The sequence below is a fragment of the Rhinopithecus roxellana genome, chromosome 13 (genome assembly GCF_007565055.1).
Source record: "Rhinopithecus roxellana isolate Shanxi Qingling chromosome 13, ASM756505v1, whole genome shotgun sequence".
Taxonomy (NCBI): Eukaryota; Metazoa; Chordata; class Mammalia; order Primates; family Cercopithecidae; genus Rhinopithecus; species Rhinopithecus roxellana.
The window spans coordinates 94,642,694-94,664,319 of NC_044561.1; the positions used below are offsets into that span (position 1 = coordinate 94,642,694).

A 21,626-nucleotide genomic window follows, 5' to 3' on the forward strand; every position below is an offset into this window, starting at 1 on the left:
TATAAAGTTAACATACAAAAAAATTAGCAGTTCTATATGCCAGCAGTGAACAATCTGAAAAAGATATCAAGAATATAATCCCATTTATAATAGCTACAAGTAAAATACTTAGGAATAAATTTAAACCAAAGAAGTGAAAGATCTCTACAATAAAAACTACAAAACATTGATGAAAGAAATTGAAGAGGACACAAGAAAAAGGAACAATATTGCATGTTCATGGATTGGAAGAATCAATATTGTTAAAATGTCCATACTACCCAAAGCAATCTACAGATTCAGTGCAATCTCTATCAAAATACCAACGACATTCTTCACAGAAATAGAAAAAAAAATTCTAAAATTTATATGTAACCACGAAAGACCCAGTATAGCTAAAGCTATCATGAGCAAAAAGAACTGGGAGGCCACATTATCTGACTTCAAATTATACTATAGAGCTATAGTAACCCAAACAGCATGGTGCTGGCATAGAAACAGACACATTGACCAACGGAACAGAGTAGAGAATCCAGAAATAAATCGCTACATCTACAGTGAGGACATTTTCAACAAAGGTGCCAAGAACATATGTTGGAGAAAGGACAGTCTCTTCAATAAATGGTGCTGGGAAAACTGTATATCCATATGCAGAACAATAAAACTTGACCTCTATCTCTCACCACAAACAAACATCAAATCAAAATGAACTAAAGACTTAAATCTAAGACCTGAAACTATGAAACTACTAAGAGAAAATATTGGGGAAACTCTCCAGGATATTGAAATGGACAAAGATTTCTTAAAGAATACCCCGCAAGTGCAGCAAGTGCAGGCAACTGAGGGAAAAATAGACAAGTGGGATCACACAGATTAAAAATCTTCTACACAGAAAAGGAAACAATCAACAAAGTGAAGGGACCCTCCACAGAATGGGAGGAAACATTTTAAGACTTCCCAATTCACAAGGGATTAATAACCAGAATATATAAGTAGCTCAAACAACTCTATAGAAAAAATGTTATTATCCAATTTAAAAATGAGCAAAAGATCTGAATAGACATTTTTTCAAAAGATGACATACAAACAGCAAACAGGTATATGAAAATGTACTCTACATCATTGATAATCAGAGAAATGCAAATAGAACTACAATGAGATATTATCTTATCTTATCCCAGTTAAAATGGCTTTTATCCAAAAGACAAGCAAAAATAAATGCTGATGAGAACAAGGAGAAAAGGGAAGCCTTGTACACTATTGGTGGGAATGTAAATTAGTGCAAGCACTATGGAGAACAGTTTGGAGATTCGTCAGAAAACTAAAAGTAGAGCTACTATATGATCCAGCAATCCCATTTCTAGGCATATACAAAAGCAAAGAAATTAGTACATTGAAGAGATATCTGCACTACTGTGTTTGTTGCAGTACTGTTTACCATAGCCAAGATTTGAAAGTAACCTAAGTGTCCATCAACAGATGAATGGATAAAGGAAACATGGTAACATATACACAATGGAGTTCTATTCAGCCATTAAAAAATGAGATCCTGTCATTCGCAACAATGTAGATGGAACTGGAGGTCATTACAGTAAGCGAAATAAGCCAGGCACAGAAAGATGAACTTCACATGTCCTCACTTATTCATGGGATATAAAAATTAAAATAACTGAACTCATGAAGATAGAGAATAGAAGGATGGTTACCAGACGCTGGGAAGGGTAGCTGGGGAAAAGAGGGTGTAAGGATGATTAGTATGAGCAAAAATGTAGTTAGATAGAATGAATAAGATCTAGTGTTTGATAGCACAACAGGGTGACTACAATTAATTCATTGTGCATTTAAAAATAATTAGAAGAGTATAATTGGATTGTTTCTAAGACAAGGAAAGGATAAATGCTTGAGGTGATGGACACCCCATTTACCCTAATGTAATTATTACACATTTTATGCCTGTATCAACATATCTCTCTCATGTACCCAATAAATATATATACCTACTATGTACCCACACATTTTTTTTGAAAAGCTAAGAGATAAGAGATAATTCTGATTGTTTTAAGCCCCTAGATTTTAGAGTCATTTGTAACACAGAAGTAAGTAACAAATACACTGCATTTGGGGTGTCTCTGGGACATTCACATAAAACTCACACATACCTTTCTTATCCTATCAACATTGTAAATGCTTTCAAAATCTGTTTTATAAGACAATTTACATCAAATGTTCTGTCAATTCTTATCACTGCAACTGTTTGCCAAAAAACCTTTGACCATTTTGCTTTGCTTAACTTTGGTCAAGGAAGACAGAAAGAAAGAAAGGAAGAGAGGAAGGAAGAGAGGGTCTCCATTATGGAAACAATGGCAAGTGTAATGCCACTGCTGGATGGAGGGTGGCAGAATGACAGCAATGAACACTGTGTCCTCTGGCACACCCAATATCCTTTATGGGCATTGATGTGCCCTGTCAGAGTGGGCACGATGGTCCTAAAGACTGGCATTATGCCTGCTCCCACCACTTGCCCTGTCAAAAGAAGGTTGGCTCTGACACCAAGAAATAACAGCTGGATTGTGTTAAGAAATTTTTATTGTTTCCTTTGGATTTGTGATGAAAGCACATAAAATTACAAGTGGAAGAAACATCATGCCACAAAATTGCATAGAATTATTACAAAAATGTGAATTATGCATTTTAAATAATTTGAGATAGAAGAACCAAAATATGTACATTTTAAGAGCTTCAAATACTTTGTCCTATCTTTTTTTCTTCTTAAAAGGCAAGAATCACAATGTCCAATCCATCACAAACAATATTAATACAGTGCACAAGCGCAACATTAAATTCAAAGTAATGCAAGCAATGGCCCTTTTTTTGGAATTATTTAAAGACAGCTTATCTACTACAGGAGCATTAATTAATGTGTGGTGATACTCAAATTTTAAAATGAAATGTAAAAAACCAAAAACACATGGCATGTCATTAGAACTTTGCAAATTGGTTTACATGGCCAAAACCATGCTATTCTCAGTAGTGTAAAGGTATCAGAGAGACACAGTCTAATTTAATACACAGCTCTACTCTCTATTATAGGAAAAACCACAGTACAGAATTTCACACATTCAACAAAGAACAAGGCAAATACATAAAGGCACAAAACTGCACATCATACAGACCCCTTTTCTTTATCTTAGTCTATTTCAAGTAATATTAATATTATTAAATGATAGTATCATTGTAGTAGTTTCAATGATGCAAGATGGACAGTGTTACACACTACCCCACAACTGCAAAAAGTGTCATTGTACAGATATAAAAATGTGATTACAGTAAATGGCCAAATACAAACATACTGTAAAATGACTAAATTCACTAAGATAATGAAATCCAACTACCAAAACAGTTTTGTGTAAGTCAAGGTTATTCAACTTTATTCTATCTCTGGACTAAAATGTGATACGATGTTCTGCAATAATCACCATTGTGTTTGGTTATGAATGCTATTATTAGTTCATTCTTCTGTAATTTCAGACAGTCTGTAATTTTGTTTATAAAAATGCAGCATTCGATTTTGACCGTTCTTGCTTCTTTATGATTAATGCCTTTCTTTCAAAGTGCAAAAGTAGAATGATTTACAAAAGATTTCTTTTTCAGTGGAAGTTAAGTTTTATTAAGTGTCTAATGAACACCCCAAACCCTTCAGATCAAAATATAATCATCTCCAAAGAGGATGTGATTTTCCCCTTGCGTCTTACTAGATGTGTTTTTTTAATCAAACACTGTTTCCTTATGTTTGAACTAAGCCTTCATTTTGATTAAAATTTAATTGTGATCTCTAGTTATTGCTTAAAGTTAAATAAAATAATTTTCATAAAAATATTAAATTCTTGAAACACAATTTTCAGGACACAACTGGTTTTTGCGTTTTAAGATATTTCGCTAAGCTACAATCAGACAGGTTTATTTTAAAGTAAAATAAAACTGTGAGCATCTGGCTTCTGGGTTTTAGCTTCAATATTCATGTGTTACTTTCTAAGTTACATTTTTCTATATATTATTGTTTTTCTTTTTTCAGAACTTTCAATCATGCTTTTGATCAGTTTTACCTTGATGTAATTTGTTTCTCTTACGCCACCTAAAATAGGAACTTGTAAAGACACAGTTAAGTGAATTAAATGTACTTAGTAAATATATAATGAAAGTTTTTTTATGTTAGAATAAAATAGAAATGTTTCAGACTTAAAAATTATGGAAGATTCTAATAAATGTCCATATTTCTGTCCTAATTTTTTGACCATTAAAACAAGCTTAAAATCTGACACTTAACATTTAATTTTTGATCTTGCAAAATATAAATCAAATTCATATAATAAGTTCTAAATCTACTTCAGTTTGCATCAATGGCTCCATCAATTATTTCTTAGCATCTCCATATAATTTAACATCCGTGTAATCTAGATGTTTGACCCTTTTCTTCTCTATCCATTCATCCCTGATTTTGGTTTTAAGTCTTGTGGAAGAGATTTGGGTCACTGTCAATTAATAAACACATATCTACACTTATGTGTGTGTGTATGTGTATATGCACTTACATGACTAAGTGGGTACATATATACATGGAGATAATACCTATCATTTACATGTGAGTCTTTGTATTCTCTAAATAAATATTCAATCTCCCTCTCTATATTAAAAATAAATGAACCATAAAAAATGTCAAACAGCAAAATAACCACTGGAACCTGTTCACTCTGATTGAATATCTTTTTAACATATGTCAGCTCAACTATTTTTATTCAACAGACCATTTGTAGTTATTTGATCATTTCAGGCCAAAAACCAATGAATACCCAGACTCTGAGTGCAAATAGTCAATGCAAACAGCACACTGCCTGGAAGTGTGTGGCTGACTTGTTCATGCAGCCAAATGTACAATCCATATTGCTAAGTCTTGGGATGGCTTCATTGGGCAAGGATACAATCAAGTGATTTTTTTTTTCCAAATAGAAAACAAACATATTTGAATCACTACGGTATCTAATAAAACCATGTCAGCAACAAATACGTTGATGACTCTATGATAAATAAATTAGCAAACTACAAGTCACTGGTGCTTGCAAAGCAAAGGATGAAACAACGTAATACGCATGTTGACTTGAAGATAATGGTAGTTGAGGGGCAGTTAGAAAAAAAATACTCAAAGTAGGCTGTTCAATAGTGTTAAATAATGCTATGCATTTCTCAAACTATTTCTATGACTTTGAAATATTTTACACCAGAGCTTCGAATAAAAACATGAGCTTGATTTTCTTCAAAGAAGACACTGTCCTTCATTAAAAGTTCCATGGAGCCTACGAGTTGCTTGCTTTGAATTTACTATTGGAAAGAAAACAAAAATCTCACATACATGCATTCTTCACTAGTAGACCTGCAGAGGTTTCCACACGACACATGGAGCCTGGGCATGGGACTTCTTCATGGATTCCTCTGGAACTCTCCCTTTGGTGTGGATTTTAGGCTAAGGGATGCTTCTTGGGAAGATGGTCCTGGGCAGTGATCTTTGTAATAAGAGAGAGTCCGATGTCGCTGGAGTGGCCATGCAATTTCTGAAGGCCTGGCAGGAGCATTCACAGAGGAGTATCAAATTCTTTTCCTGGGATGTCTCCTCCCAGCTCCTCACTGGAGGGAGTCTTGTGGTTCACTTTTCCAGGGTCTGAGGACAGGGAGAGAGGGGCAGAACCGTGATTGCTGTCTTCACTGATCTTTCCTTTCATGGCTTCCTGCACAAATTCCAAAATCTCGAGGGGCAGTCTTTTGAATTTGTCTTGGTATTCTTGCTCCAGCTCCACCTGCAGCTGGGAGACATCAAGAGGGGAGATGACTTGAGGTTGTTTATGTTTCTATACCCACTCCCATAGAAACTCTGAAAGAGACATACAAAGGGGGCCGATGAATACATCAACTGAAAATATCATTTACTGGTCAACTATAGAGCAGATGTAACAAAGTTTAGTTGGACACGTCATTTGTCTGTAGCTGAAAGTCAGCTTCAAGTTATGTGTGGCACAATAAGGCTAAAGACTCAGAATAAGATGAATAACGGTATCTACAAATGCACACACACATACATGCACACGTGGGTCTTTTGAAAAAGGTGTCAGAGGCTGGGTGTGGTGGTTCACACCTGTAATCCCAGCACTTTGGGAGGCTGAGGCAGGTGGATTGCTTGAGGTCAGGAGTTTGAGACCACGCTGGCCAACATGGTGAAACACCATCTCTACTAAAATATAAACATTAGCTGGGTATGGTGGTGTGTGCCTATAATCCCAGCTACTTGGGAGGCTGGGGCAGGAGAATCGCTTGAACCCAGGAGGCAGAAGTTGCAGTGAGCTGAGATCACACCAGTCTGGGTGACAGAGTGAGACTCCATCTCAAAAAAAAAAAAAAAAAAAAAAAAAGACAGAAAAAGAGAAAAGGGTATCAGAAAATTATACATAAAATAAAATTATAAAAAAATATAAAAAGTAAAACGATCCAAAGTTTACATTTAGGGGTTGAAAAATACTGACAGGTGAGCGTTCCAAGGTCAGCCATGAACCTGGCTAGGGGAAGCTAAGAAGCTGAGTAGAGTAGACAGAGCAGTGTGGAGTGGACTTTGGGATGTGCAGCTTTAGTCAGAGGCCGGGAAGCCAATGCTGGGGTCTAAGGAGCAGCTCGATGCCTTTTCACAAAGTAAACAAACTCATGTAACCAACTTGAAATTTTATTTTGACTGCTTTTGCCACCTCTTTCTTCTGATTCATTTTTCATTCTAATTTTTATTTGCCTTGTAAACTATTCTAGCTACCCTTTAAACTGTCTTTTAATGTGTCTATTTTATGCCCTGGAGAATTTTCAGATGTTTTAAAGTCCTGGAAGCCTTTCTTCAAATGGAGACTTACGTGGATGTCTTAGTCATAAAATAGCATAAAAACTGGGATTCTCTGGTAGACAGGGAAAGAAGTGGGGCAGCAGGGAGCGTTGTCTGCTAGGGAGCTGTGCTGTGCTGAGTCCAAAAGAAGATCTTGAATTTTAAGGAAAATTCTCTCTGTTTATCAACTGGTGAGCAGAGAGAATAATCCTTGAAACACCGTGTAAGGTTAAATGTTTTCCCCACACCTCCTTATTAGCTTGGAGGCAATTTTTTAGATACGGCCTTAACACCTGGACTTTTGCCCCCTGCTTTTCAAACTTTAAGGTGCACACAAATCGTCTGGAATTTTGATCTTGATTCTGTCCGACTAGGAGGCCTGAGTGGGGCCCAAGCTCCTGCGTTTCTCAACAGTTCTTGGGGGGTGCCAACGTGGTTGGTCTGCTTTGGCCACTCTGATAGCTCCCTGTCTGGGTTCTACTCTCAGTCCTCGTTTCTACTTTTTATCTTGATCCTGGTTGTGCATCCTCCATCTGCAGTTTTCAGGGCAGCCTCTGGGGCTTGTTCTGATCCCTGGAATGCCAGGGTGAAGCCAGTCCTCAGGGCATCTGTCTCTCAGAGTCTTAGCCTCCTTCTAGACAGTGAAAGCAGCTTGGGGACATCCTCTTTAGTTCAACTCCTTTCACTCTCACTTCTGTGCCACATAAATTTTGCCAATACTAAATTATTTAATTTATATTAAGCAATCCCTTATCTATCCCAAAGTTCTGAAATCCAGAAGTTTTCTTTTTTTTACCTTGCAAATTTGTGGCAAACTCATTGACATGAACTGATATTGGGATGATACTGATACATGAAATATGTATAATTTCATGTATCCCCTGTCATATGACTATTCATGAACTTAACTGCAGACATATTAATTTGTTTGATTTTGAGAATTACTCAGGTCTCCCTGAAGTGTTATGCTCATGGTATATGCATCACATTGCCTTTCTAAAATCAGAAAAGTTAAAATTCTGGAAAACAACAGATCCAAAATCTCAGATAATGGATTATGGATCTAGTTCAAATGACTTTTTTTTTCACATCAAAAAGTGTGTGACATGCACTCATATGTTTATCATAGCATTATTCACAATAGCGAAGACATTAAATCAACCTAGGTACCCATTAATGGTGGATGCATAAAGAAAATATGGTACATATATAACATGGAATAGTAGGCAGCCATAAAAAGAATGAAATCATATCCTTTGCAGCAACATGGATGCAGCTGGAGGCCATTATCCTAAGCAAATTAATGTAGGGACAGAAAACCAAATACCACACATTCTCACTTATAAGTGGGAGCTAAACATTGGGTATTCATGGATATAAATATGGCAATGATGGACACTGGGGACTAATAGAGTGGGGACAGCAGTCAGGGACAAGGCTTGAAAAACTAATTGCTGGGTACTAGGTTCATTATCTGTGTGACAGGATCATTCATATCTCAAACCTCAGCAACACACAATGTACTCATATTACAAACCTGTACATGTACCTTCTGAATCTAAAACAAAAGTTGAAATTTCAAAAAATTTATAAATATTATTTAAATATCAAAGAAAAAGAAAAAGAAAAAATAAAAATAGAAAATAAAAGAAAAATAAAAGTGGTATCTGGTAAAAATGGCTTAGACTGAGTATTGGAAATCAACTATTCTCCCCAAATGTAAAATGTGGGGTATTTACGAATCTATTTGCTAGCATATAAATTCTTATAAGCTGAGAGGAAACACACTGTGAGGGGGTGCTCAGGGCCCTGGACTCATGTGGCTATGACGGAGCACCTTGTACAGGGCCCTACTCTTCGTGTCAGCACATATGAGTCACTGGAGCATCAAACAGGGAGAAGACAACTGCCAGTTCTTTCCCTGCTGTTCCAACAATTTAGAAGGAAGTGGGGTTTTTTTTACAATGTCACACTCTTTTGCACAAGTGAAATCTTAGCCTGGTGTTTGACAGCTTCCATTTACTACCATTCAGACCTCATCATCAACTCACCTCAGTTTTAATTCAGTAACACATGTGTTTCCAAGGAAGATAGGGAAGGAAGAAAAGCAAGGAACCCTGTTTTAATAAAACAAATTGCTGTTCTCTTATAGGCTGGACTGGGGGACCCTCAGCTATGGATATATTGTACCTGACCTAGCAGAAAATTTCTCTTAGGTTAACGCTCATTGGTGGACAAGACCCCATAGTGCTTGATAAGTGCTATTTCTTTAATTATTAAAAAAAGAAGTAAAATACAAGAAAATGTCAAATACCTAAACCAATGATTTTTAACATTTTTAATAATTTAATTCTAAGAAAAACTTACATTTCAGTAATTTAATTTTGATAATGATTTTTAAGAATTTGTAATAATTGACCCAGTTGTGGCTAAGTTATAACTTTAGTAGACTTTTATCATGGGCCAGTAGCAGATTTTATCATATTCTAAACTAAGTCACTGCCTCATGACATATTAAGTGCCATATATTTCACTCTTTTTAAAAAGCCATTCAATTGTTAATGAATTAATTTCAAAATTGTATTTATTACATTCCAAGTTAGAGTTTTTGCTTTTTCTTCTTATAAACTAAATACTTGTTCATTGTAAGAAAATATGAAAAGAATACAGGGTAATTCTGGCTCCATTCCAATAAAGTCCCATCCTTCAGTGGTCTAGAGCTATTCCAGACCAAGGGTTGCAAACTCAGGTGTTTACAGGGGCCAGGCTTCTTATTTCTGATGAAAATAAGAAGCAGGCTATGTGCAAGAAAGTGGGGGTCATGGCGGTTCTGAAGAGCTAGAGATGACAGGCACTGTCTAAAGGGGGTACGAACAACTTGATTCTAGCTGATGCTTGTCAGATTGAAAATTTAAGTCAGAAATCCACATCTTCATGTAAGAACCTGAGTTTGTTGTTGGCAATCAATTCAAATCACAATTGTCAGTGCCACTGGGCTCATGGAGAATTTATAATCTTTCCCCTAGCAGATTTAAATCTGGCTTTAACCAGGGGACTGCAGAAGTGAGGTTCAACTGTGGAATTCCAGTTTAGATCTTTCCTAATTTTCCTTCCCCACAATCCTAGGCTTAGATGGTCCTCCACAGATCACCAGGGCTTCCTCTTGATTGCCTCTGTTCTGGGGTTCAGCATCATCCTATCTAATTGCCACATTCTAGGTTTTGTACTCTAATATGTGTTGAATTTTTTATTCTGTGCAAGTGAAACAGTGTGTTAGGTATGAATGGTAGATCAGTTGTGCAAATGGCAGTAATTCTTCACCCCTCCTTGTAATTATAACCTTAGTGGTGTGACTTTGCAGCTCATCCCATCCCAGCAAAGAATGGAGTGTATTTCTCTTCTTCTTGAATCTGGGGAGGCCTTGTTATTTGGTTCTGTCTAGGAGAATGTGTCAAAAGTATATGCTGTTCTGAGTCCAGACCTCACAAGGCCTTGTGTGCTTCTGCTCTCACAGTTAGAAGTTTACTCAGCCATCATGTGAACAAGCTCAGCCTAGCTTGCCAGAAGAGGAGACACACGGCTCAGTTATTATACCTTTTCCATCACTTCAATTAACTATCAGATACAAAAGTGAAGCTCTTCTAAACCAGCTCACCCCTAGCTGACCACCAGCTAAACACAGACATGAGCAAGCCTACTGAGATCAGGTGAGCCTGGTCCAGACCAGAACCAGTCCATAGACTCATCAACTTAGCAAATGCTTATTGTTTTACTACTGATTGTTGCGGTTGGTTGTTAGGCAACAGTATTATGGCCATAACTTCGAGTGAGCGGAACAGAAAGGAGTCTTATTATGTGGCCTGGCCCCATAAATTACTCATAAGCTAACTCAGCAGGCCCCATCCTTTCATTGCTGTGGTCTCAAAGCATATTCTTGGGAAAAAAATCACCACAGGACAGATAGACTTTCAATATATACATGATTTTGTAGGCTATGCCTTAGAGCCTTTCTCGCATAACATTGTCAAACATGAGTTTGTTTGATCTTAAGTTGATAAGACCTCTTTTTCAGGTCTTATGAACAAGAAAGAGGAAAGAACATGATTGAATTTAACCTCTAAATTTAAGATGAGTTCTTATTATTATACTCAGATATTAATAAAGAAGAGTGTTGCCAGAGTTTGTTTTATTATAGGCCCAGTTCTTCAATTTGACTAGTCAGGCTCAAATTCTAAATTTCTCAGTTAACTTGATTTTCAAAAGATATCGCCCACTAGTCATTTTTGTGAACTCTGGGTAGTTAAGCAGGAAAAGGCAATACAGTCAAGTTCAAATGTATTCAATTCTGCCTATGTTATCAAATATTTTTGTACTTGGGATGCTTTTCCGACTCTGACATTCTTTTCATCTGTCTTTTAAAAAAGGCAGAGATTTGATCTAGTTAAGGAAAGCTTTTAGATGCATAAACATAAGTGAAGACCAAGGAGCAAGCAAAGTTACTCTTGAAGCTTAGCTTACAATCAGAAAACAAACAAACACAACCCAGTATAACATAAATATAAGACAGGTTACTGAGTTATGAATCAGAGACAATCAAACCAATTTCCTAAGGAAACAAATTGAAACCAGAGACAATAAGCTACAGTGGAATAACAGAGGAATTGAGAAAACTTAAAAAAAAAAACGCAGCTGGAGAATGTGCAGACAGATATTTGCAAGGTTTTCAAAATTTGGATTTCCAGAGTCCAACTCAGGTCATTTTGCCCAATGAAGTCTATGAAAGATCTTAATACAAAGTATAAAGCCAATGTATTTTATAATATAAATATTAATATATTAATATATAAATATGTTATATATTATAATATAAATATAACATATATAATATACTCTATTAATATAATATATTACACATATTACATATATTAATATTTATATTATGTATATTACATATACTATATATACTATGTATAATATATACTTTTTTTTTTTTTTTTGAGGAGGAGTCTCGCTCTGTGGCCCGGACTGGAGTGCAGTGGCCGGATCTCAGCTCACTGCAAGCTCCGCCTCCCGGGTTCACGCCATTCTCCTGCCTCAGCCTCCTGAGTAGATGGGACTACAGGCGCCCGCCACCTCGCCCGGCTAGTTTTTGTATTTTTAGTAGAGACGGGGTTTCACCGTGTTAGCCAGGATGGTCTCGATCTCCTGATCTCGTGATCCGCCCGTCTCGGCCTCCCAAAGTGCTGGGTTTACAGGCTTGAGCCACCGCGCCCGGCAATATATACTATTTTTAATATAAAATATAAAGCCAGTAACAATCTTAGGATGGTTATTTGCTTCTGTCTAGGAGAATGTGCCAAACGTGTAATTGTAATTGTGAATAAATTTATAATCATGGGGTACAGAGATCTTTTTAAGCAAGACAGAACAACATAAGAAAGAAAAATATAGATATTTTTATCTAGATGAAAATAATCCATTTCTTTGAAAAATGAGCGTAAATAAAGCAATTCATAGGAAAAGAAATACGATACAAAGAATATATGTACAATACAAAAGAAATACAATACAAATATACATATTTGAAGTATAGATGAAAGCCTCTCATTAACAATCAGAAATGCAATAGCACAATACCTTTTCAAGGGACATTTATTATATTGATTAATTTAATTTAATTCATTAAATTTAAATAAATTTCTTTTAAAGAAGCAATAACATTCTGAGAAATTGACACTTTGAAACATTGGGCAATAATTTGACAAAATGTGTAAGAAGGCAAACATAGGCTTGTAACCCAGCAACTCCAATTTTGGGAATTTGGTCTATAGAAACAAAACCACCAACATATAAGAATGAACACACTAAGATATTTATTTTTGTACATGAAAAATAGCATTGTTTTAGCATTGTTTGTACAGGCAAAGCAATCAAAAAATAAAACAAAACAAAGCCAGCCTGTGAAAACTACCTTAATTTCAATGTTTTGCCACATATGCATTATGTATTGTCTATCTCTATATTTTTTGCTGAGTCATTTGAAAATGTTTCAGGCATCACGACATTTTACCCATAAAGACTGAAGAATACATTTCCTAAAAAGTTTTCTTTCTGATAACATTAGCATATTTATTTATTTGCTTTATATTAATATATACAGAAATAGTTTCAATATGATGACCTGTCAATAAAATAAGCAAATGAAGCTTGAGACTTTTTTAAAGCTCTTTTTATTCATCGGATATATCCCACTAAGGATGCACAATTATATTACTCTGCTATAATTCACTGAAAGTAATTATATTCTTTGTGTGGTTATGTTACCTTGAATATAGACATAGGATCACTTGTTTCAGTTTGTTTCCTCAGTAGACTTTTTTTATTTTTTTTTTATTTTTTATTTTTATTACACTTTAAGTTCTAGGGTACATGTGCATAACGTGCAGGTTTGTTACATATGTATACTTGTGCCATGTCGGTATGCTGCACCCATCAACTCGTCAGCACCCATCAATTCATCATTTATATCAGGTATAACTCCCAATGCAATCCCTCCCCCACCCATGATAGGCCCCGATGTGTGATGTTCCCCTTCCTGAGTCCAAGTGATCTCATTGTTCAGTTCCCACCTATGAGTGAGAACATGCGGTGTTCGGTTTTCTGTTCTTGTGATAGTTTGCTAAGAATGATGGTTTCCAGCTGCATCCATGTCCCTACAAAGGACGCAAATTCATCCTTTTTTATGGCTGCATAATATTCCATGGTGTATATGTGCCACATTTTCTTAATCCAGTCTGTCACTGATGGACATTTGGGTTGATTCCAAGTCTTTGCTATTGTGAATAGTGCCGCAATAAACATACGTGTGCATGTGTCTTTATAGCAGCATGATTTATAATCCTTTGGGTATATACCCAGTAGTGGGATGGCTGGGTCATATGGTACATTTAGTTCTAGATCCTTGAGGAGTTGCCACACTGTTTTCCATAATGGTTGAACTAGTTTACAATCCCACCAACAGTGTAAAAGTGTTCCTATTTCTCTACATCCTCTCCAACAACTGTTGTTTCCTGACTTTTTAATGATTGCCATTCTAACTGGTGTGAGATGGTATCTCATTGTGGTTTTGATTTGCATTTCTCTGATGGCGAGTGACGATGAGCATTTTTTCATGTGTCTGTTGGCTGTATGAATGTCTTCTTTTGAGAAATGTCTGTTCATATCCTTTGCCCACTTTTTGATGGGGTTGTTTGTTTTTTTCTTGTAAATTTGTTTGAGTTCTTTGTAGGTTCTGGATATCAGCCCTTTGTCAGATGAGTAGATTGCAAAAATTTTCTCCCATTCTATAGGTTGCCTGTTTACTCTGATGGTAGTTTCTTTTGCTGTGCAGAAGCTCTTTAGTTTAATTAGATCCCATTTGTCAATTTTGGCTTTTGCTGCCGTTGCTTTTGGTGTTTTAGACATGAAGTCCTTGCCCATGCCTATGTCCTGAATCGTACTACCTAGGTTTTCTTCTAGGGTTTTTATGGTATTAGGTCTAACATTTAAGTCTCTAATCCATCTTGAATTAATTTTCATATAAGGAGTAAGGAAAGGATCCAGTTTCAGCTTTCTACTTATGGCTAGCCAATTTTCCCAGCACCATTTATTAAATAGGGAATCCTTTCCCCATTTCTTGTTTCTCTCAGGTTTGTCAAAGATCAGATGGCTGTAGATGTGTGGTATTATTTCTGAGGACTCTGTTCTGTTCCATTGGTCTCTATCTCTGTTTTGGTACCAGTACCATGCTGTTTTGGTTACTGTAGCCTTGTAGTATAGTTTGAAATCAGGTAGCGTGACGCCTCCAGCTTTGTCCTTTTGACTTAGGATTGTCTTGGCAATGCGGGCTCTTTTTTGGTTCCATATGAACTTTAAAGCCGTTTTTTCCAATTCTGTGAAGAAACTCATTGGTAGCTTGATGGGAATGGCATTGAATCTATAAACAACCTTGGGCAGTATGGCCATTTGACGATATTGATTCTTCCTATCCATGAGCATGGTATGTTCTTCCATTTGTTTGTGTCCTCTTTGATTTCACTGAGCAGTGGTTTGTAGTTCTCCTTGAAGAGGTCCTTTACATCCCTTGTAAGTTGGATTCCTAGGTATTTTATTCTCTTTGAAGCAATTGTGAATGGAGGTTCATTCATGATTTGGCTCTCTGTTTGTCTGTTACTGGTGTATAAGAATGCTTGTGATTTTTGCACATTAATTTTGTATCCTGAGACTTTGCTGAAGTTGCTTATCAGCTTAAGGAGATTTTGGGCTGAGACAATGGGGTTTTCTAAATATACGATCATGTCATCTGCAAACAGGGACAATTTGACTTCTTCTTTTCCTAACTGAATACCCTTTATTTCTTTCTCTTGCCTGATTGCCCTAGCCAGAACTTCCAACACTATGTTGAATAGGAATGGTGAGAGAGGGCATCCCTGTCTTGTGCCAGTTTTCAAAGGGAATTTTTCCAGTTTTTGCCCATTCAGTATGATATTGGCTGTGGGCTTGTCATAAATAGCTCTTATTATTTTGAGGTACGTTCCATCAATACCGAATTTATTGAGCATTTTTAGCATGAAGGGCTGTTGAATTTTGTCAAAAGCCTTTTCTGCATCTATTGAGAGAATCATGTGGTTCTTGTCTTTGGTTCTGTTTATATGCTGGATTACGTTTATTGATTTGCGAATGTTGAACCAGCCTTGCATCCCAGGGATGAAGCCCACTTGATCATGGTGGATAAGCTTTTTGATGTGCTGCTGAATCCGGTTTGCCAGTATCTTATTGAGGATTTTTGCATCGATGTTCATCAGGGATATTGGTCTAAAATTTTCTTTTTTTGTTGTGTCTCTGCCAGGCTTTGGTATCAGGATGATGTTGGCCTCATAAAATGAGTTAGGGAGGATTCCCTCTTTTTCTATTGATTGGAATAGTTTCAGAAGGAATGGTACCAGCTCCTCCTTGTACCTCTGGTAGAATTCAGCTGTGAATCCATCTGGTCCTGGACTTGTTTTGGTTGCTAGGCTATTAATTATTGCCTCAATTTCAGAGCCTGCTATTGGTCTATTCAGGGATTCAACTTCTTCCTGGTTTAGTCTTGGGAGAGTGTAAGTGTCCAGGAAATTATCCATTTCTTCTAGATGTTCTAGTTTATTTGCGTAGAGGTGTTTATAGTATTCTCCGATGGTAGTTTGTATTTCTGTGGGGTCGGTGGTGATATCCCCTTTATCATTTTTTATTGCGTCTATTTGATTCTTCTCTCTTTTCTTCTTTATTAGTCTTGCTAGCGGTCTGTCAATTTTGTTGATTTTTTCAAAAAACCAACTCCTGGATTCATTGATTTTTTGGAGGGTTTTTTGTGTCTCTATCTCCTTCAGTTCTGCTCTGATCTTAGTTATTTCTTGCCTTCTGCTAGCTTTTGAATGTGTTTGCTCTTGCTTCTCCAGTTCTTTTAATTGTCATGTTCGAGTGTCAATTTTAGATCTTTCCAGCTTTCTCTTGTGGGCATTTAGTGCTATAAATTTCCCTCTACACACTGCTTTAAATGTGTCCCAGAGATTCTGGTATGTTGTATCTTTGTTCTCATTGGTTTCAAAGAACATCTTTATTTCTGCCTTCATTTCCTTATGTACCCAGTAGTCATTCAGGAGCAGGTTTTTCAGTTTCCATGTAGTTGAGCGATTTTGATTGAGTTTCTTAGTCCTGAGTTCTAGTTTGATTGCACTGTGGTCTGAGAGACAGTTTGTTATAATTTCTGTTCTTTTACATTTGCTAAGGAGTGCTTTACTTCCAATTATGTGGTCAATTTTGGAATAAGTGCGATGTGGTGCTGAGAAGAATGTATATTCTGTTGATTTGGGGTGGAGAGTTCTATTGATGTCTATTAGGTCTGCTTGGTGCAGAGATGAGTTCAATTCCTGGATATCCTTGTTAACTTTCTGTCTCGTTGATCTGTCTAATGTTGACAGTGGAGTGTTGAAGTCTCCCATTATTATTGTATGGGAGTCTAAGTCTCTTTGTAAGTCTCTAAGGATTTGCTTTATGAATTTGGGTGCTCCTGTATTGGGTGCATATATATTTAGGATAGTTAGCTCTTCCTGTTGAATTGATCCCTTTACCATTATGTAATGGCCTTCTTTGTCTCTTTTGATCTTTGATGGTTTAAAGTCTATTTTATCAGAGACTAGGATTGCAACCCCTGCTTTTTTTTGTTCTCCATTTGCTTGGTAGATCTTCCTCCATCCCTTTATTTTGAGCCTATGTATGTCTCTGCATGTGAGATGGGTCACCTGAATACAGCAGACTGATGGGTCTTGACTCTTTATCCAGTTTGCCAGTCTGTGTCTTTTAATTGGAGCATTTAGTCCATTTACATTTAAGGTTAATATTGTTATGTGTGAACTTGATCCTGCCATTATGATATTAACTGGTTATTTTGCTCATTAGTTGATGCAGTTTCTTCCTAGCCTCGATGGTCTTTACATTTTGGCATGTTTTTGCAATGGCTGGTACCGGTTGTTCCTTTCCATGTTTAGGGCTTCCTTCAGGGTCTCTTGTAAGGCAGGCCTGGTGGTGACAAAATCTCTAAGCATTTGCTTATCTGTAAAGGATTTTATTTCTCCTTCACTTATGAAACTTAGTTTGGCTGGATATGAAATTCTGGGTTTAAAATTCTTTCCTTTAAGAACGTTGAATATTGGCCCCCACTCTCTTCTGGCTTGTAGAGTTTCTGCTGAGAGGTCTGCTGTTATTGTGATGGGCTTCCCTTTGTGGGTAACCCAACCTTTCTCTCTGGCTGCCCTTAAGATTTTTTCCTTCATTTCAAGTTTGGTGAATCTGGCAATTATGTGTCTTGGAGTTGCTCTTCTCGAGGAGTGTCTTTGTGGTGTTCTCTGTATTTCCTGAATTTGAATGTTGGCCTGCCCTACTAGGTTGGGGAAGTTCTCCTGGATGATATCATGAAGAGTGTTTTCCAACTTGGTTCCATTTTCCCCCTCAATTTCAGGCACCCCAATCAGACGTAGATTTGGTCTTTTTACATAATCCCATACTTCTTGCAGGCTTTGTTCATTTCTTTTTCTTCTTTTTTCTTTTGGTTTCTCTTCTCGCTTCATTTCATTCATTTGATCCTCAATCACTGATACTCTTTCTTCCAGTTGATTGAGTCGGTTACTGAAGCTTGTGGATTTGTCACGTATTTCTCGTGTCGTGGTTTTCATCTCTGTCATTTTGTTTATGACCTTCTCTGCATTAATTATTCTAGCTATCAATTCTTCCACTCTTTTTTCAAGATTTTTAGTTTCTTTGCGCTGGGTACGTAATTCCTCCTTTAGCTCTGAGAAGTCTGATGGACTGAAGCCTTCTTCTCTCATCTCATCAAAGTCATTCTCTGACCAGCTTCGATCCGTTGCTGGCAATGAGCTGCGCTCCTTTGCAGGGGGAGATGCGCTCTTATTTTTTGAATTTCCAGCTTTTCTGCCCTGCTTCTTCCCCATCTTTGTGGTTTTATCTGCCTCTGGTCTTTCATGATGGTGACATACTGATGGGGTTTTGGTATAGGTGTTCTTCCTGTTTGATAGTTTTCCTTCTAATAGTCAGGACCCTCAGCTGTAGGTCTGTTAGAGATTGCTTGAGGTCCACTCCAGACCCTGTTTGCCTGGGTATCAGCAGCAGAGGTTGCAGAAGATAGAATACTGCTGAACAGCGAGTGTACCTGTCTGATTCTTACTTTGGAAGCTTCCTCTCAGGGGTGTACTCCACCCTGTGAGGTGTGGGGTGTCAGACTGCCCCTAGTGGGGGATGTCTCCCAGTTAGGCTACTCAGGGGTCAGGGACCCACCTGAGCAGGCAGTCTGTCCCTTCTCAGATCTCAACCTCCGTGTTGGGAGATCCACTGCTCTCTGCAAAGCTGTCAGACAGAGTCGTTTGCATCTGCACAGGTTTCTGCTGCTTTTTTTGTTGTTGTTATTTAGCTGCGCCCTGTCCCCAGAGGTGGAGTCTACAGAGACAGGCAGGTTTCCTTGAGCTGCTGTGAGCTCCACCCTGTTCGAGCTTCCCGGCGGCTTTGTTTACCTACTAAAGCCTCAGCAATGGCGGGCGCCCCCCGCCAGCCTCGCTGCTGCCTTGCAGTTAGATCACAGACTGCTGTGCTAGCGATGAGGGAGGCTCCGTGGCCGTGGGGTCTTCCCGGCCAGGTGTGGGTATAATATCCTGGTGTGCCCGTTTGCTTAAAGTGCAGTATTGGGGTGGGAATTACCCGATTTTCCAGGTGTTGTGTGTCTCAGTTCCCCTGGCTAGGAAAAGGGATTCCCTTCCCCCTTGCGCTTCCCAGGTGAGGCAATGCCTCGCCCTGCTTCAGCTCTCGCTGGTCGAGCTGCAGCAGCTGACCAGCCACCGATTGTCCGGCACTCCCTAGTGAGATGACTCCAGTACCTCAGTTGAAAATGCAGAAATCACCGGTCTTCTGTGTCGCTCGTGCTGGGAGTTGGAGACTGGAGCTGTTCCTATTAGGCCATCTTGCTCCGCCCTTTTTTGATTATTTTATTCTTTTTCTTCTCTGGGAGCATCTGGTGTGTGTGTGTGTGTGTGTGTGTGTGTGTATGTGTGTGTGTACATACACACATACATAAATAAAATTGACAATTTAAAATTGTATGTATTTATGTAGTACAGACTGATGCCATGATTTATAAATACAACATGGAGTAATTAAATAAATCCAATTAACATATTTATCACCTCAAATACTTATCATTTTTTGTAGTGAGAACATTTGAAATTTAATTTCTTAGCAATTTTGAAATGTAAAATATATGCTGCATATACTTAAAATTTAATTCTTTATAGTCTTTTAACACTTTAAAAATATATCTCCTAGCCTTTGAGAGGCAGGAATGATAATACGGTACTGTAATTATCTTGTTTAGAATATTCTGGAATTTACTGCTAAAGATTAGGGAAAATAGTAAAACTAACAAGCCAAGAAATAGCAAAAACATGAATAAAACTTAAGTGTTTCTGTAAAAAATCATAAGGCTCTCACTTAAAGAACTGTGATGTAGTCAAATAATATAAGTCAATGACTTTGAAAACAGGGAGAAATAATTATATTATTGTGACAAGTGAAAACGTTTACCTATAGTTGTATATGTACTGTGATAATAACGATGACCATTTTTTAAAGAATACAAAACTACTTTGAAAAGAAACACTAAAATATAAACTATATTAGAATTATGAGTATCTTTATTTTTTCTATTTCTCATTTTTATGGTTATGTGATTATTTTATTTTTAGCATAAAAATAGCATTCTAAAATGAAAACAAAATCTAATATAGTTTTTATAAAATACAAAAAAGAAAAATGTAGAACTCTGAATGTGGGATACAGTGACTAGGACAATTTTACAAAGAATTACTGCAAGGACTGTAGTATTTTAACCTCAGCATCATCAGTTAGCTAAGTGGATATTAAAAGCAATGGGAAATGCATTCAAATAATACATTCATAGAATGAATGGTTTCAAAATTAAGCCCGAGCAAATGTGCAAGGCCTCATTTTATTTTTAGAATAATCTCATGAAGTTTGCTTCAAGAATAAAAATAACAGGATCATATGAAATTTACAGAGTGAGGTTAGTCAGGTTACCCAAGGATTGCTGGAAAGTGACATGTGGGAAAATGGGACCACATGCTATATCCCAACTACTTCAGTTTTTGTTTGTTTATTTGTTTTCCACTAAGTTTCCTTAGAATAAATTGCCATGGGACTTTGAGTCAATATGACTGACTGAAAATTTCCTTTTCTATTCCAAACATAGGGAAAGGCAAAATAAAACAGTACATACATACTCACTTATATTCACAGCTGAGTTTGAACATAAGGAAAAGAAATCTTTAAGTCACAGAAGTAACAAAGGAACTCACAGTTAACAGACTTGATTCTCCATTTTGCGGGGCTAGGAGAGATTGGAAGAGGAGGCCTCAGGATGCCAGGTGTTGGAGTGCTGAACCTGAAGTCCCTGCATAGAGCCAGGGGTGCCCACCCTTGAAATGGGAACTAGGAAAACCCAATCCACAACCTTGGGGAGGCGGCAAGGAAGCAAATGATTCATGGAGCACATTGAGGAAAAACATCCACAAAGGGAATCAGAAACCCATGAGTGAGTGCAGTTTCCAAATCATATTACCCCTGTGAATTGAGTACCCAGTTCCAATAAATTAAAGCAAAAACTGTTCAGAAACTGATAAAACCCACTGAGTCCCAGCAGAGGCATAACAAATTCAGAATGTTTGGATTCCTTGGCAACCAAGGGCAGGAATGACACCTATAGACAAACAACTCCTAGGAAACATGAACTCAAGTTCAAAATTACAAATCACTCAAGTAAAATGCAGCTTTTGTTCAATTTTGTAATTCAAGGTTGCCATTGGCAACTGAAATCTAAAGATAAGGAGTGAAATGGTGTATTTCTAGGTCAAAGTTGAAAATAGTCCAGACGTAAACAGTAGTAAATTGGATAGTTCATGCCAATGTAGAAGAACACAGGCCATTCACAATGGAAATCAATTACTGCTGCTTTTTATTGGGTGCTGGAGTATGATGCCTGCCTATATTTTGGGTAGATTTTCCTAAATATCTTTTCTTCAAAATAATATTAAAATTAATTTTTAGCTTGTGAACAAATACCTATTAGCAATAGAACCTGTTA

At 37.2% G+C, this 21,626-nt stretch overlaps 1 protein-coding gene across 3 annotated transcripts in view; it reads right to left on the reverse strand.

Annotated features, from left to right (window-relative positions):
• Nucleotides 1-21,626, reverse strand: part of PLCB1 (phospholipase C beta 1) — a 587,065-nt gene that overhangs the window by 65,918 nt on the left and 499,521 nt on the right. For 2 of the 3 annotated variants that reach the window (XM_030915595.1, XM_030915596.1), the window contains one exon: nt 2,548-5,831. The exons of the other annotated variant lie outside the window; for it this stretch is intronic. In XM_030915595.1, the coding sequence (XP_030771455.1) occupies nt 5,604-5,831 (228 nt within the window). In that variant the 3' untranslated portion in view covers nt 2,548-5,603. Of the gene's footprint in view, nt 1-2,547; nt 5,832-21,626 lie in introns of those variants that run through there. 3 annotated transcript variants of the gene reach the window in all.